This window comes from Prenolepis imparis, unplaced genomic scaffold, assembly GCF_030444845.1.
Source record: "Prenolepis imparis isolate NDT839.2.m4 unplaced genomic scaffold, iyPreImpa1.0 SCAF_3, whole genome shotgun sequence".
Taxonomy (NCBI): Eukaryota; Metazoa; Arthropoda; class Insecta; order Hymenoptera; family Formicidae; genus Prenolepis; species Prenolepis imparis.
In genome coordinates, this window is record NW_028141161.1 from 2,796,232 (window position 1) to 2,815,470 (window position 19,239).

The window sequence follows — 19,239 nt, forward strand, 5'->3', positions numbered from 1 at the left end:
GCCGACATAGATTGGTTTATAAAATTTTACCTCGAGTTTGCGTAATTCGACAGCGATTAGATTTTCAGAAAAGATGCTTCTACTGTGAAAATTTGGTTTCGCAATCATTGCCTCTGCACCGTATCGTCCATCCCAATGTGTGATGAGTTTTACATCGACACGATTACGCACATTTTCCATCGTCTTGCCAAATACCGCATTATTCATTAATTTGTATAAATTTTTTTTTCAAAATCATTTTTCGCGTGAGTTCGAAATTTTGTATTTATAATTTCGGAGCCATGGAGATTGAGTGAATTGTAATACGTGATGTATTTTTTGTAACGCGAAGGCCGTGTCGCATACATTGCTGCAGGTTGCGGTCGTGTATGACATAACGCTTCTTATCATATAGCGTTGCGAGAAGCTTATCTTCCCGCTTGGCGGGCGGTTTGTCACGTGTCGGGCAAAACGGTAGGTCAGTGTGCGTGTCGTGAAGATGTTGTGGATCCTCTAAATCTACTTCGAGGATATAGCCTGTATACGAATCGAGCGCTATTGACGAGATGTTGAAATTAGATACGTCGTCGACCCATCGGAAATCGGCATATGGCAATGGTTGGCACATTGCCCATCCGTATAAATTATTTACATCAAAATACATGAGATATGATGATGGTTTCGATGGATCGACTGCATGTACTTGTTATTATCATGAGCGTATCTGTTGGAACATTGACTTAGACCGCCGCGTATAAACCACGTTCGGTAAACATAACCATGTCGATATCGGTAAGCAATTCGAACGTAATATTTGTATGTTTTAACATGGCGTCCCATGTATACCCGGGAAGAGTATAATAATACGCGCGGTCGAGTCCATAGCTTTTGATACAACTATCGCGAAAATTTTCAAAAATATCTGCTAATAACAAGACATCAATTTTTAAATATAGATCGCTATATTCGCCTAGCGTTCGAAGGGAGACTCGGTTCCAGACGTTCTCGGCGTGCGCGTAATCGCTCTCGGATACTGTGTCACCGGTCAAGGAACTGTAGAATGATTCGCGCGGCGGTAAACACGTATCTTGCAACTTGTCGACACAGTCTACATATTCGTACGGAAAGACGCCCTTCCGTGTTAATAGATTGAAATTTTCAATCGGTAAATTTTGAAATTCCGAATGTAAAATTTTGAGTTTGTCTTTATCCAAAAAAAGATGCCAATTTATCGAGACTTGTCGTGAGAAATTTATATGAATCGATGAATCGTAATTTTATGCAAGCTTTCCAATCTTTGTCATCGTTGGTACTATTGACAGTTTTTGAGAATGATATATATTTTTCTTTAGTTATCGGAAGTAATTCAATGCTCCTTTCAAACGCTGTAGCTATATCCTCGATAATGAAATGTGCGTCATAACCTGATAAATTGTGAAAAACTATCGGAATACAAAAAGATTCTTTATAATTTAGATTGCAATTTGAGTGCGCGGGACCTCTGTATCGTCCGGTCAGATGGCAATGATCGCGTACGCGTGTATCATCTTGCGCAAACGATTTTTCGCAAATGTGACAATGCGTTGCGCTGTGAAACTTTTCCCACTCGTCAGATGTTAAATTTACCATAGGAACATTTGTGGTTAAAATAGTCTTTACGCGTTGCGCCAAATTTTGTAGTTGTTCGGCAAACCATGAAACGCAATCGGTGCTGCGACGAGAATTGTATGCGGATAACGAATTGTTGTACGAGCAGTGTACATAGTATCCGATACTAAATACTTGATGATGTTGAAAGTTTTTTTCTTCTTCCGTCTTTGCCGAAACGCATTCCAAGTCGGCGTACACCACAAATGGAAGCCGCTCTTTCCTGGTGTAGTTGGTGAAGCTGAGCCACTTGTCTTTTTCGCTCGGTAACCGGATAGTGCAGTCGTTCATCTCTCCGCAGTCTACCGTATATAATTGCAGTTTGTCTTCAGATCCGAAATAATGCATACATCTGTAAAAATTACAATTATAAACAATTTTATTTTATATACATATATAATTTACAATAAATATACATATATAATTTGCAATAAATATACATACCGATCGCAGATATATGTCTTGTGACCATGTTTGGTCAATTGTGAGCTAACAAGTCGGGAGAGATTCTTGATGTATGTGAAATATCCAATGTCGTTGCTGTCTTCCACGTACAGCAAGTTGACGTGTTTCTCTCTCTTTTGCTCCGAGAGACGCATCGGGATGATGCCGTTCTCAATACAGTAAACGTTGATGGTGATGTTGTTAGCAAGTTCAAACTTTTTAATTTGGTTTAATGTCATCGGAAACGCAATGTCTTGGAGATTGAGTACTGTCGTATAATGAGGATATGAAGATTCTACTTGCACATTTCTTTCGGCGGGATACAGTGCAGCGACCACCGCCCACGCAAAACATGCATTGTCTTTTGATTGCACATTCACCACCGCTCTTTTCATCATTATTTCTCGCGGTAATTTAATGTGGCATCCCGCACGCATTGGATTGTATTTGTTTACATTTATAGTCAAATTGTTTATTCTTGAAACTCTTCGAGAGATGCCAATGTGGGCTCGATAATGCGATGTTCGTACCACTCGCGTAGGTAGGTTGGACGTGTGAAAGATTTCATAGTTTTTAGTATTAATTGATTTATTGGCGCGCTTATCACCCGACACGAACTCACCATTAAACACAGTATTCACTTTCACATTAAAATGTTTTTGCATAACTTGTTGCATGTGTCTGATCACAATGTCTTTGGCATCTTCGAGAAATTGACGAGGTTCGATGTGATTATAGTTTATTACCGCACCAGTCAATATGCGACTTTCAAACGCTGTATCAATCTCACGCCAAAATAATCTGTTTTCTTGCGTACTGCATCCGGCACCTGTGTGTATGAAACGTCGGCGTACCAAATTTGTCAACCCTTCTAGGCGAGCAATTTGGGCGACAAGTGATTGTCGAACTCCAATCGCTAATCGTGGTAGTTTGATTCGGCTTTGTTCTTGCAATGATTCGATGGATTGGTCACATTGCTGCTCCCACACAATGTATTTTTGCAAATCGGTGTGATTTTGTCACTTGTACATTTTGAAAACTTGGGGGTTACAGCAGCCGTGCATCGGCGCTTGAAATTTTGGATATGTTGCATTTTCTTGTGATTTTGTTACGTACGTTTTGAACACCTGAGGATGATATCATAGCAGCCGTACATTGGCGCTTGAAATTTTGGATATGTTTCATTATTTTATATTTAATATTTCGTTGAGGATGATGTCATAGCAGTCGTACATCGAAAATTGGGGATTTTGTCACGTACAAATGATTTCATAGCAGCCGCGCATCGGCACTTGAAATTTTGGATATGTTGCATTATTTTACATCTAATATTTTATCTGAGGATGATGTCATAGCAGCCGTGCATTGGCGCTCGTGATACATATTGCAAATCGGATAATTGTGATTTTGTCACGTACGGATGATGTCATAGCAGCCGTGCATCGGCGCTTGAAATTTTGGATATGTTGCATTATTTTACATCTAATTTTTTGTATTAGGATGATGGCATCGCGGCCTTGCAGCGGCGCTTTGATGGTTGGTTAAAAATAATATTGTGTCAGCAATAATCCCCACCCCATTGCATTGAATCAATAAAAACTTGTAATAATGATTTAATATTGTATCAATCACTTACGAAAGGTTCTTTTAAAATGTACTCTGTCGGAAGCATGAATTATTACGCTTCGAGAATTCAGGAGAGTGATGTTTTGTGCAAGAAGAAATGTGACAAGTAAGTTTCAATTCTTTTTTGTCAAATAATGATTTTTAAATAATTTTTGAAATATTGTTCTAATTATTTTTATAGCATTCAACGTGCGACTCGTATACTTGGGCGGAAGATATGCTCTAACCGCAACATCCTATAAATATTTGGAAATAGGAATCAGCGTTAGAGCTGTATCATATGTGGAATTAGCTCTTGGTGATAATCGAGGCAACCACATAATATTGCCTATTGAAACATGGTTATCACTAATGCGGAAACGTGCGGACATTGAACGATTTTTACAATCATCTCAAACTCCATTATGGATTCGAGATCTAACAATAGAAATTGTTAAAATATCGGATTCAAAAATTGTAAAATTAACATTATCCAATAATTTTTTATATATGAAGCCATCGACTCTATTACATTTATTTGAGTTTGAAAAATGTATAGATCATGTGTATTTCTGGCTATGTGAAAATACTCATCTTGTGAATGAAAAATTTAAACAATTTGCAACTATTTTACAACGCAATAATATTACTAATGTATGTGATGCTGTAAAAGCGATACGCGAAAGTGATGCGTACGATAGCGAATCACTCATAGATTGTGAAATATTAACATGTGCTGTAAATGATGTTTTTTATGATTCCTGTAATAAATAAATTTTTATTGATAAACTGTGAATTTAATTATTTCTTTCCTGCCCCTGTTCTATATGTATATGAATAGTATGATGTGCACATGCATTATCAGCAAAACTCTTTGGAGATGTAGAAAAATGATAAGCTAGATGATACTCCAGTTAGAACAGAGAGATGAAGAGATGAAGAGAGATGTAGAATTAAAATCAAGAGGGGAGCAACATTATAATATATGTGTCGTGTCATAGAGTAGCAGACTTATACTCGCATGCTTGTGCTGTGCGGTTGCATGAAACTGTAAGATATACTCTAATTGAAGGGAAAACGTGTTGCAACTGTAGATGCTCCCTAAATCAAATTTTATCGTGCAGTGTGTGTGTCCTATTTGCACACTTTAAACTGTTTAAAAATTAAAACACTTAAAGTGCTGTGAAAATGGCGAGTGATGTGAAGATGCTAACTCAGGACGAATACATTGCATCGCTGGAAAAAGATGTGTTAGAAATTGCTGCTGCGTTGGAAAAAGAAAATTTTGCAGTGCGTCCGACTGAAAGTGATAAAGTGAGTTATCTGTTCTGGGAGTTGGAGTGCGATGGATGTATCGATTTGCTAAAAGGACAATACCCACAACCAAGGAGATTTTTTTGGAAATTTTATGAAATAAAAATAAATCCAAAATTATTGATCGGAGATTTGCAGTCACGGACCGCTCGAATCGCGCGACTTGAAGAAATAAGAAGATTGCTGCGCAGACATTACTTAAGCGTAGATACCAATGTTCCAGCACTATCGACAAACACTCCAGTAAATTCAATCGTGCAGGCAATACACGGGCGCGAAGTAGGTTTCAAAAAACGTCACACGAAAAACCTGTATGATTGCATCTTTACGCATAATTTGTATCATTCTCCACTCGACTTTTTTGATTGGCGAGTTCAAAATTTCTATGTAACAGAACTCAATCCTGGTTGTATTGCAAACGAGTTTTGGTAATCTGTGTAAGTCTCTTTATTTTTATAATAATAAATTAAAATATTTAAAAATTATTAAATTAATTAATAAAATATTTCTGTCATGTAGGAGGTCCGCCTCGTAGCCACCGCTCCACCACCTCGCAGCCACCATCGCGCTGTTGTATATATTTTATATTTTTATATTATTGTATTATTATATTTTACATTTTATATTAATTTATATTTTATATTTTATATATTTTCATTCTTATATTTTTAAACACACACACACACACACACACACGAAATTGTATCATTGCACACACACACACACACACAGTTATAAATAAACATTATTTTAAATATTAAATAAATGTATTTATTTTAGTATAAGTCCTCTCTCTCCTTCCTCCTATTAAAATCTTATTATTAATTAAAAATTACTATAAATATTATAAAAAAAAAGTCTCTCGCGTCCGCCTCTCGTGCTCTCCTTCGCTGCATCAGCTCTCGTGCTCTCCTTCGCGTCATCTCGCTACCTCTCGTCATCTCGCGCTATCTCTCTCGCTCTTGCGATATCTCGCTCGCGTGCGCCTCGCGCTCTCCTTTGCGAACGCCTCGCGTCATCTCGCTACCTCTCCATCTCGCACTATCTATCTCGCTCTTGCATATACGTCTCGCTTGCGTCATCTCTCTCACGTGTGCCTCGCGCTCTCCTTCGCGTTCCTCTCACCTCGCGAACCCCTTACCCAAAAAGCTTCATGCGGTCTTTCGCGGACGCCTCCCCCTCCCCGCGGACCCCTCGCGGACCCGGCACAAAAATCGCGGACGCTCCCCCTCCCCGCGGACCCTTCGCGGACCCGGCTCCAAAATCGCGGACGCTCCCCCTCACTGCGGACCCGGCTCCAAAATCGCGGACGCCTCCCCCTCCCCGCGGACCCCTCGCGGTACATCGCGGTACATCGCGGACGCCTCCCGCGTGACGTCATGCCCCCTCCCCGCGTGACGTCATTCCCCCGCGCCCTGGGTTCCCCTCGCCCCTCACCGCTCCTCATTGCCCCTGAGTTAGAACCGGCCTAGTATATCTACTTATGTCATTGTCTTCTTGTATTGGCTCACAATATTAAAGGTCCTTTCCTCCATACGAGAGTTCATTCAATTCGCGGTGCGAGAGTGAACGGCGTAACGTGACGCGGTTAATAGAGATCTTTCACGGATCGGTTTCGTGAACGTAACAATATATATTACGGTAATCCGTGAGAGCTCAGTATAGAGTGATTCGCTGTTCTGCTTCCATAAATTTTAATTGGTGTTATTTGGTAAAGATTGAATAAACAATGAAAATGATAGCAGTCATATTTAATTATGATTTTAAATATTATTGCCATCATTATCAATAATAAAATAAGTAAAATAAAAAATCAATCAAGTAAAGAAAAAATTGTAAATTTTCAACAATACCTTCACTGTTTTCGTCCTCGTCCATCGTTATATTTTTCCATGGTTTCCTCTTCAGTTCTTGTGTGAGTTTCAGTAGTGATAGTATGAGAGTTCTAACTCTCGGGCAATGAGGGGGGGGGTGAGGGGCGAGGGGAACCTAGGCGAGGGGAAATGACGTCACGCGGGGAGTGGGGAATGACGTCACGCGGGGAGGGGACTAACCTAACCCTAACCTTGATTATCCTAACCTAACTTTGATTATCGTCGATTGTCGAACGAACCGCATGTCGTGGTAATGGTCCGCGAGGGTTCCGCGGGGAGGGGGAAGCGTCCGCGAGGGGTCCGCGGGGAAGGGGAAGCGACAGCGACGTGGGTGTGGGGGCCGCGGGGAGGGGGAGGCGTTCGCTAGTGTCCGCGGGGAGGGGGAGGCATCCGCGATTTAGGTGCCTTGTCCGCGAGGGGTCCGCGGGGTGGGGATCCGCGAAATCTGCGTGCATGGTCCTTGCGGGGAGGCGTCCGCGGTGTGATGGTCCGCGAGGCGTCCGCGGGGAGAAAGGAATCCGCAAAAGACCGCGTGAAGCTTTGCGGGCGAAGGGTCCGTGGGAAGAGAGGAACGCGAAGGAGAGCGCGAGGCACACGTGAGAGAGATGTCGCGAGAGAGACGTTCGCGAAAGAGAGATAGCGGTCGCGAGATGATGCAGCGAAGGAGAGCGCGAGGTGTTGCAGCGAGGCGTATATGCAAAAGCGAGAGAGATAGCGATCGCGAGATAGTGCGAGATGGAGAGGTAGCGAGATGACGCGAAGGAGAGCGCGAGGCGCACGTGAGCGAGATATCGCAAGAGAGGCGTATATGCAAGAGCGAGTGAGATAGCGGTCGCGAGATGATGCAGCGAAGGAGAGCGCGAGGAGATAAAGCGAAGGAGAGCGCGAGAGGCGTACGCAAGAGAGACTTTTTTTATAATAATATTCTTAATAATAATTTAATATTTCTTACGCTATTATTAATAGTAGGGATGCAAGGAGAGGACCTATTCTAAAATAAACTATATATTTTTAATATTTAAAATAGTTTTTATTTTTAAAATGAGTATTTGTAATATTGATAATTGTGTGTTTGTGTGTGAATTTAAAATATAAAAATGAAAATATAATCTATACATAAAATAAAAATAAAAAATAAAAATAACACGGCTGGAGGCAGGGCGGCGTTGAAGTAGCAAGCGGAGGCGACGGCTGGGCGAGGACTCCTGCATAAAAGAAAATTTTTTATGAAATATATTATTATTTATTTTATTAATCATTTTATTATTTTAATAATTTATAATTGAAAAGAAATACTTACAAGTATTGCACACTGGACACATATTCCGTGTGTATAATTGGTCCAGCGGAGCCTGGCACCCGCTGCACCACTGTCCCAACAGTTGGTCGAATCGCGCCGTTTTGTGAGTGCGCACGACATCAACCTCTACGTAGAGATCTTGCGATCGATAGAAGCACCTCGCACACAGCTTGACACCACCCCATGGACGATAATAAATGTGTAACATACACATTCTCGTACTATCATCCATGGAGATGATGTCCGCGGTGCATAAGTTGTGCACTCTTGTATCGCGAGTAACGCCGTCGCACTCACTATCACACCCCGAATCATTATTGGGCTCAATTTCCACATCCGAGCCCACTTTAACGTCCGATCCGTCTTCAACCATCTCATCCACTTCCATCACATCATCATTCACCACATCATCATCCACCACATCTTCTCTATCCATTTTTAATTCAGTGACAGTCAGAAACTTTATGATGGGACACATGTTATAATGTTGCTCCCCTCTTGATTTTTAATTCTACATCTCTCTTGTTCTAACTGGAGTATCATGTGTCGGCTAGCTCATCACTTTTTAAATCTCCAGAAAACGAATAAATAGTTTTGTCAGCTATATCTTATTGGGAAAGAAATAATTAAACACAGATTAACAATAAAAATACTTTATTTGTTACAAGCATCGTGAAGAATATCATTTACAGCACATGTTAATAATTCACAATCAATAAGTGATTCGTTGTCAAACATAGAGCTTTCACGTATCGCCTTTGCAGCATTGCTCGCATCGCGGATATTATCACGTTGTAATATATTTACAAATTAATTAAATTTTTCATTAACACTATGCGTATTTTCACACAGCCAGAAATACATATGATCTATACATTTTTCGAAATTGAATAAATATTGTAACGTTGACGGCTTCATATGCAAAGTATTAGAAGATAATGTGATTTTTATAATTTTTGAAGTAGACATGTTAACCACTTTAAGTATCAGATCACAAATCCGTAGAGGAGTTTCAGTTAGTCGCTCAATATCCGCTTGTTTCTGCATTAGCGATTTCCATGTTTCAATAGGCAATATTATTTGATTGCCTCGATTATCGCCAATAGCCAATTCCACATAAGATATGACTCCAACACAAATTCCTATTTCCAAATATTTGTATGACGTAGCAGTCAGGGCGTATCTTCTTCCAAGTATACGGACCGCACGATGAGAGGAAGCGCTATAAAAATTGTGATTATTTAAAAATCATTATTTAAAAATCATTATTTGACAAAAAAGAACCGAAACTTACTTGTCACTTGTATTCTTAGGAATTTCTTGTATTGGAACGTAATAATTCATGCTGCTTCCGGCGGAGTACATTTTTAAAAGAACCTTTCACATAAGTGATTGATACAATACTAAATCATTATTACAAGTTTTTATTGATACAATGCATTGGGGTGGGGATTATTGTTGACGCAATATTATTTTTAACCAATCATCAAAGCGCAGCTGCACGGCCGCGATGACATTATCCTCAACGAAAAATTAGATGTAAAATAATGCAACATATCCAAAATTTCAAGCGCCAATGTATGGCTGCTATGACATCATATCCTCAGATGAAATATTAGATGTAAAATAATGCAACATATCCAAAATTTCAAGCGCCGATGCACGGCTGCTATGACATCATCCGTACGTGACAAAATCACAATTATCCGATTTGCAATATGTATCACGAGCGCCAATGTACGGCTGCTATGGCATCATCCTCAACGAAATATTAAATGTAAAATAATGCAACATATCCGAAATTTCAAGCGCCAATGAATGGCTGCTATGACATCATCTTCAGATGAAATATTAGATGTAAAATAATGCAACATATCCAAAATTTCAAGTGCCGATGCGCGGCTGCTATGAAATCATTTGTACCTGACAAAATCCCCAATTTTCGATGTACGGCTGCAATCATCATGCGATGAAATATTATCATCAAGTTGTAAAAGTGTATCATTTTCAATGCATCAGAGCTGCACGTGACAAAATTGTACAACATACTCAAGTGCCAATGATCTCTACGATCAAATAAAAAGGATGGTAAAGAGGCATACTATGTCAGTATCTTTGTCAGAGGTTCAAGAAGTGCATCTCGAGTAAAGAAATATGGCACAATTGGAAGCAAGTTTGTTGGAGCAATCCGCAAGAGTGAAATCGGCGGAAGAATTCACTGTGTGGGAGCAGCGATGTGACGAATACATCGAATCACTGCAAGAACAAAGCCGAATCAAACGTCCACGATTAGCGATTGGAGTTCGTCAATCACTTGTCGCCCAAATTGCTCGATAAAATCATTAGGATATTATGGAAAGGAATGAAGATTTTAGGGCCGACGCTGCAACGAACATGTTGAAACATTATTTATAGGTGCAAATGTAAAAGCGTTGACATTCAGCAGCTTTGTACGCTGAAAATCGGTCGTAAACGAGAGCGAAACATTTTCCTTAATATTTTTTAAGGAAGAATGCAACGTATCGGCGCCAACGTTCGGCAGCTTGTGTCCTTACTCCTCTATCCATAAAACTGATATCTCGGGAAACTACCTTTTGAGATACGCCTGGAATGTTAGAAAAGGAAACAGAATTAGGTGAAATATATATAAGGAGGATGAGAGCGCGTCAAACCATAGTACGATTTGAAAGCGCATAGATGCAGCGGTGAAAAAGAAAAGTTTAGTGGCTACTTTTCTTGTGTCAGAAGTGTCAGTGGCATAATAGTGAATAAAAGAAATAATGGAAAACATCGAGCAGAACGAACGCGACCTGTTGGAGCGGTCCCGCCAAGTCACCACCTTGGGTGAATATTTTGCATGGGCGCTGCGCTGCGAGGAATTGATCAAACAGCTTGAAGAACGCAGCCGTGTCAAGCGTCCGCGACTCTCGATTGGATGTAGACAATCTTTGGTTGATAGAATCGCCCAACTCGAGGGTGCAAAAACTCGATTGCAAAAACAGTTTATATCCAGTGGTGGTGAATACAGTGGTGACAATAACGTGGGAAGACTCGTTTGGCGAGAGATTGATACGGCGTTCGAGAGCCGCATCTTGACCGGTGCGGTATTAAACAATAATTACATCGAACCTCGTCAATTTCTCGAGGATGCCAAAGACATTGTGATCGAGCACGTGCAGAAAGTGATGCAAAAACACATTAATGTAAAAGTGAACACCGTGTTTAATGGCGAGTTTGTGTCAGGCGATAAGCGCGCTAATAAAAGCATCAATACGAGAAACTATGAAATCTTTTGCACATCCGATTTACGCGAGTGGTACGAACGTTGCGTTATCGATCCCACGCTAGCATCGCTAGAAGAATTTCAAGAACGCGATAGTGGTTGGGCATTGTCGCGAATAAACAATTTGACTATAAATGTAAACAAATACAATGCAATGCATGCGGGATGCCACATTAAATTACCGCGAGAAATAATGATGAAAAGAGCAGTGGTGAATGTGCAATCAAAAGACAATGCATGTTTTGCGTGGGCGGTGGTCGCTGCTCCATACCCCGCAGAAAGAAATGTGGAACGGGAATCATCATATCCTCATTATACGACAGTGTTGAATCTCCAAGACATTGAGTTTCCAATGATGTTGAATCAAATAAAAAAGTTTGAACTTGCAAACAACATCACCATCAACGTTTATTGTATCGAGAACGGCATCATTCCGATGCGTCTCTCAGAGCAAAAGAAAGACAGACACGTCAACTTGCTGTACGTGCATGATAGCAACAGCGTAGGTCATTTCGCGTGGATCAAGAATCTCTCCCGGCTCGTGAGCTCACAACTGAGCAAACATAATGGTCAAAAATATATCTGCGAGCGGTACGTATATTTATTGCAATAAAATTATATATTAAATAATCATAAAATAATTATAAAGTGTTTATAAATACTATTATCTTTTACAGATGCTTACACTATTTCCATTCGGAACACAAGTTGCAATCGCATGCCATCGACTGTCGCAAGATGAATGCCTGTGCTATCCGATTACCGAGCGATAAGGACAAGTGGCTCGCGTTCAACAACTTTAATCGCAAAGAGAGACTTCCTTTTGTCGTATACGCCGACCTCGAATGTGTGCTGACAAAGACGGATAAGAAGGAAGAAGAAAAGAATTTATACCAACATCACCAAGTATTTAGTACAGCATATTATGTACATTGCTCATATGACGGTTCATTATCCGAGTATTATTCACGTCGTAGTGTAGATTGCGTTTCGTGGTTTTCCGAACAACTACAAAATTTAACGATACGCGTAAAGAATATTTTAGCAACTAACGTCCCCATGGTAAATTTAACATCAGACGAGCGGGAAAAATTTCATAGCGCGACGCATTGTCATATATGTGAGAAACCATTCACGCAAGATGACGATACACGCGTACGCGATCATTGCCATCTGACTGGCCGGTACCGAGTTCCCGCGCATTCAAATTGCAATCTAAATTATAAAAACTCTTTTTGTATTCCAATAGTATTTCATAATTTATCCGTTACGACTCACATTTCATAATTAAGGAAATAGCTACAGCGTTCGAAGGGGGAATCGAATTACTTCCAATAACTAAAGAAAAATATATATCATTTACATAAAATGTTCAATTTGCAGAAGACAAATCCAAAAATATTAAATTACGTTTTATCGATTCATATAAAGTTCTCAATACTAGTCTCGACAAATTGGCATCATTTCTAAGTAAAGATAAACTCAAAAATTTAAAATCAAAATTTCAAAATTTATCAACCGAAAATTTCAATTTATTAACACGGAAAGGTGTCTTTTTATACGAATACATCAACTGTTTTGAAAGGTTGCATGATACATGTCTACCACCGCGCGACTCGTTTTACAGTTCCTTGACCGGCGACACTGTATCCGAGAACGATTACGCGCACGCCGAAAACGTATGGGAGCGGTTCTCCATTCGAACGCTGAGCGAATATAGCGAGCTGTATTTAAAAACTGACGTCTTGTTATTAGCCGAGATTTTTGAAAATTTCCGGGATAAATGTATCGAGAGTTATGGGCTTGACCCTGAGTATTACTATACTCTCCCCGGGTATACGTGGGACGCCTTGTTAAAGCACACAAAAATTACGTTCGAATTACTTACAGACATTGACATGGTAATGTTTATCGATATAGCGCTATACGCGGTGGATTGAGTCAATGTTCAAACAGATATGCATACGCTAATAACAAGTACATGCAGTCGTACGATCCATCGAAACCATCTTCGTATCTAATGTATTTCGATGTAAATAATTTGTATGGATGGGCAATGTGTCAACCATTGCCATATGCAGATTTTCGATGGGTCGATGACATGTCTAGTTTCGATTTATCATCTATCACGCTTGTTTCGCCTACAGGCTATATCCTCGAAGTAGATTTAGAGTATCCACAACATCTTCACGACAAGCACACTGATCTACCGTTTTGCCTGACACGCGACAAACCGCCCGGTGCGCGACAGGAGAAGCTGCTCGCGACATTATACGATAAAAAGCGTTATGTGATACACTACCGCAACCTGCAGCAATGTACGCGTCACGGTCTTCAAGTTACAAAAATACATCGCATATTACAATTCGCGCAATCTCCATGGCTTCGAAATTATATCGAACTTAATACGCAATTTAGAACGCAAGCAAAAAATGATTTTGAAAAAAATTTATATAAATTAATGAATAATGCGGTATTTGGCAAGACGATGGAAAATGTGCGTAATCGTGTCGATGTAAAATTCATTACACATTGGGATGGGCGATAGGGTACAGAGGCAATGATTGCGAAACCAAATTTTCACAGTAGAAGCATCTTTTCTGAAAATCTAATCGCTGTTGAATTACGCAAACTGGAGGTAAAATTTTATAAACCAATCTATGTCGGCATGTGCATACTCGACATCTCCAAAACGTGTTTATACGAATTTCATCACGAGTACATGTCACCGCTGTATCGTGACAGAAGCCGGGTAATGTACACCGACACAGACAGCCTAATATATCACATCGAATGCGAAGATGTATATGAGAATATGAAGCGCGATGTGAGCAAATTTGATACGAGCGATTACGCTGAAGACAATGCATACGGTATACCGCTCGTGAATAAAAAGGTACCCGGTCTAATGAAAGATGGAAACAACGGTGCGATTATGACCGAATTTGTAGGGTTTAGAGCAAAAATGTATGCCTTGCGAGTGGATGGCAAGAAAGATACCAAAAAAGTAAAAGGTGTCAAGAGTAACGTTGTCGCGAGAACGATAACGTTTGACGATTATACGCGGTGTTTGAATGATGATATTGAAATGACACGTAGTCAGTCTTGTATAAGATCGAAATTGCACGAAGTATACACCATTCGCGAGACAAAAATTGCTCTAAGTCCGTACGACGACAAGCGGTATATCTTGCCTGAAACCACTGATACATTACCATGGGGACATTATAAAATACCATTGTAAATAATAGATATATATATGTAAAAACTATATTTTATATATATTATATGTATATTTGTATTTATTTATAAAATTATTAGATAAATATTTTAATATATTGTAAAATAAACAGTGTACAGATATTTTAAATAAATGTTTATAATACATTATTTTTATGTATCCATGAGTTGTGTGATTTATCCAGTCCCAACCATTTCACATAAACGTCATCACCTTTTTTCCGCAAAACCTTTTCCACGAGATAGACGTCGGGATTTGAAACATGATGTAACTCGTACTCGTAGAATCCTCCAGCAACGGGATTTCCGCGCGAATCTTCAAGTATATATGTCGCGGTATTAGTTTTCTGTACTTTGATAATTTTAAATATTTCGGTAGTCCAATTTGGCGTAAAACCTTTTTCAAAGATGGTCTTGAATTTACTCACGCTTACCGAATCGCCTACTTTGAATCTTGCCGGAGCAGCAATTTTTACGTTACTATACACCGTATTTAAAAGTTTTTCGGCGATCGCAGGCGTAACATCGATAGGTTTCATACCGATAGTGCGATGTTTTCGCGTGTTGTACTCTGCAACGAGTCGGGGCAGCGCGTCAATCCACTTGTAATTGCCATTAAGCGTAAACATTTTCCACATATTGTTCCTTAAAGTACGATTAAATCGTTCCACCACTGAGGCTTTCATAACAGAATACGTCGAGTAATGATTGATGTTGTGTTTTTTCATGAGTTTCTGCACATTCGCATTGTAAAATTCTTTTCCTCTATCGGTTTGTATGTTTCTTGGACATCTCTTGCTATCTCGAATTATCTCGGCGATAGCGTCAGCTGTTTCGCATCCGCTCTTATTCTTGAGCGGCACGGCCCATGCATACTTGCTCAACACATCGATAACGGTGAGTATGTAATTGTATCCTTTGTTGACTCTTGCATTTGGACGCATCTCGACCACGTCAGCTTGCCACAGGTCGTCGTATCTACGTACTATGACGCGTCTACGCGGAAAATTTCTTCAGAGCGTGCAATTCCTCCACGAGTAGCTGCTTTTCAGAGGTGTTTGATCGAGGCATATTTGTAATAATGTGATATAATTTCACGTACAGTTCTTTATGTATCTTTTGATGTAGTCTGCGTTACAACCATTTTATCCAGCGTTAATAATAGCGCCTGCATATTCCTTTCAAGCCTGATTATTTTTTTCTCAATTTCTTTCTGTTGATCTCTCAAAAGCTTGACACTCACTTCGACATATCGTTTGTTGGCTGCATCATTATCATCTTCCGGTTGCGCTACACGTCGTATCTTGCGCGACCTTGCGTCATAACCGGAGGCTGTTAGACACAGAGTGTTATCGCGCACGTAATTTCTTAGTAATCCATTCCATTGATAATATGAATTATTATTCGACGTTCCAAGTGATAATCCAAATTTATTAATCGACATTTCCATACCACTAATATTGACTGACTCGTATCGTGGATGTATAGCTTATTTTATAATAATACCAGCTTCGTAAAGTGTCTCGATAATCGACAATATTTCATTGCCATGAGCATTGTTGCCGGCTTGACGTGAAGCTTCGAGCAATCGCAGACGATCTACCAACTCGTTGGGATCATTCCAATACACGTAACCAATCTTATTATTGCTTAAGGTCATAGCACGCGGTATACCCTTTCCAGATTTTTTATCAGAGAATAATGGTGCGATTATATATTTATATTTGTATCCCTTGTTACCTAATACTGGCTGATTCACATTACCATTTCGTCTGTGCGCATTTGTTCTTATTAATATACTTTTGTAGTTCTGCAAGTCATTCGCAGTATATATTTCATCGTCGGGAATTCTCTTGAAAACCAACTCGTAAAGACCTGCTGTTCCAACGTATTTTGATCCATCGATAATTATATTATCATTTTTATCCACATCGAAATTTTTATTAGCAAGCGTCATTCCTTTGTCGATAAATTTAACACATTTACATAATCCATCTTGGAATATTTATCTTGACTCAATATAGCTGCCACATATTTTTGAGCAAGTGGACCCAAGTGATTTCACAATGAATTTTGACCCTCAGATGTTTGTAATGAATGTTGAATTGATGTCACAAGCGATTCAGGTGAAGTCTCGAAAATTTCCTCGATAGACGTCTTATCATGCAATAATTGCCTTGGCTATACATCTTGTATCGGAGTAGAAGTAGTTGCATCCAATAATTGTTGCATTCGCCTGCTTTTTATTCGCTTTGGAGTAGAAGTTATACCGCTCAATGATATATTTGATCGCTTTGTTTTAAACTCTTTTTTCTCTTCGAGCATACTCGATGGTTCAATCTTTTCTTCACCAGACTCAACACCGACTGTATTTTCAACAAGCTGTTTCCGAGTTTCGGAGATTGGTTTAAAATGCCTCTCCAATGCATCGTCCTCCTCCATTTTACCAGTTTTTAAGAAATGATATTTTTTACGGATTGAATCGCTCGTTTTCGCAATCTCTCTCACAATCTTTTCACGATCGTTATTCATCATGTTGCAATTTAGACGTTGCTCGATCAATGCGTCGAAAGCGACTAATTGCTTTGCGGTATTGCAAATTCATTCAATCATTTTCTATATCGTCCATTAGTCAGCGGACTGTCCTTGTCAATCGCCGCGAATCCATATTTATGTTGCCAACATTTCTGGCAAAAATCGCGAAAATTATCGTAAGACATATCTGTATTTACGTGATCGTTGTACACATGTTTCAAGTTTGTCCCATCTTGTTTAAATAAAATTAATAAGTTTGCATTGTCATGTATAAGATGCTTGGGCATACGTTTGATAAAGATAGAAACAGTCGACGCTCGAGTGTCGTCCCATTGCAAAGTCTCTCTTATCGTATCTTGCTTGTCGCATGCCACGTCATCAAAGATAAAAATGGAATTCGGAAGCGCCTCACTCGGTGGAATGACATCGTTATTATTAGAGAATGTAAAATAACCAATTTCTTCTATCGGTGATAGCAAATTTTCCAAATATTAATATTTCGGTTGTTGAAGTGATTTCGAGTAAACGTACATGTTCTCGAAGCGAACACCATACGGGCTTTCTATCAAACTAATCAACGCGTTAGTTTTACCACAATTCGAAGGACCGCAGATGATACCGCGTTTAGTATTTGGTAGCATGTTTCCATGTCTGCGTATTTCTTTATCCGACATTAACCGCGTTTTATCGTCGAAATTTGTAACTTTGATTATCGTCGATTGCTGAACGAACCGCATGTTTTCTCTCGAATGAATGAATGAGTCATGGAGAGCCTATTTATAGCTGCGCGGAACCATGAATCGCCCAGTACCGAAAAAATGTTTGTCATGCTAACAAGTGCTTCCGATATTCACGGTTTAAGCGCCGAACAGTTGCAATTTGTGTCAAAAGCAGTTTTATTGCGATGTGAAAATCACATCCACTACGTGTGGGACAAGCTGCCGGAACACATAAAGGCGGATCCAGAGATTCAGACCTGTCGCCGTTGTTTCAAACATTACAATCGGCCGTGGCAGCAAACGCACATCGACGGTCCAGCGCCGATGATAAAGGATTGCAGCGAATGTCAACGAAAATAGGTAGTGGTCTCTTTAATCGCGCGATAAACGCACTTCCGATCGAATTCCATATCCCCGGCTGTCAATTTTGCGGTCCGGGGACTCATTTGGAAAAGCGATTGGCTAGAGGTGATCGAGGTATTAATCCATTGGATGCCGCGTGTCGCGAGCCCGACATTGCGTATTCTCGAAGCAACGCCCAGAGAACGATACGTTGCTGATAATATACCCGCTACGAAAGCGCGAAAACGTATTACTGCGAGAGATTCGACTCTTGGTGAAAGAGCAGCCGCTACGACTGTTTGGGCAGCTATGAAAGCAAAGACAATATTCGGTATGGGGATGAAGGTGCAAAAATCTTTGAAAAAGAAGAAGAAACGAATACTGCCTGTGGCGAAGCGTGGTGGTATCTTGCCAATTTTTCCATTGTTGGGAGTTCTCGGTTCGTTGGCCGGTGGAGCAGGGGGAGTCGCAAAGGCTGTGAATGATAGCAAGGCCGCGCAACGTCAGCTTGAAGAAATGCAACGTCATAATCGCGCTATGGAAGGTCGTGGAGTTTATCTCGCTCCATACAAGCGTGGACAGGGATTCTCAACTAAGAAAAAAAAACGTCAAAAAACGCTAAAAGTGCCTGTGGGTGTAACAACTAATGTGCAATTAGAACAACTGGCAAAACGTATACGTATACCATTTTTTAGAGGTGTTTTCATGCGCAATAATTTACCGATAAACGGTGTGCGACAAAATGAGAGCGGTATCGTCAATTTGGACGACCTTGATGGTCCCGGTACCCATTGGGTAGCATATGTAAAGAGAGGAAATCGAGCAATATATTTCGATAGTTTTGGTAATCTTCAACCACCCAAAGAATTGGTGCAATATTTAAATGTCATGAAAATAGAATACAATCACACATCCTATCAAAATTATAATCAGAATAATTGTGGACAATTGTGTCTA

General features: G+C 39.9%; 1 protein-coding gene across 1 annotated transcript; it reads left to right on the plus strand.

The window, feature by feature from the left end:
* Positions 1 to 10,943: 10,943 nt before the first annotated feature.
* Positions 10,944 to 13,611, plus strand: LOC145934249 (uncharacterized). The gene is made up of 3 exons (XM_083034617.1): positions 10,944 to 12,037; positions 12,124 to 12,352; positions 13,594 to 13,611. Exons 1-3 carry the CDS (start codon positions 10,944 to 10,946, stop codon positions 13,609 to 13,611), a joined length of 1,341 nt encoding a protein of 446 aa, XP_082890743.1.
* The last annotated feature ends 5,628 nt before the right edge of the window (positions 13,612 to 19,239 follow it).

Excerpts from the sequence above, each read along its gene's own strand:
- LOC145934249 (XM_083034617.1), top strand. The coding sequence starts at position 10,944 with ATGGAAAACATCGAGCAGAACGAACGCGACCTGTTGGAGCGGTCCCGC. Across the intron at positions 12,038-12,123 it reads CAAAAATATATCTGCGAGCG|ATGCTTACACTATTTCCATT; the intron begins GTACGTATATTT and ends TATCTTTTACAG.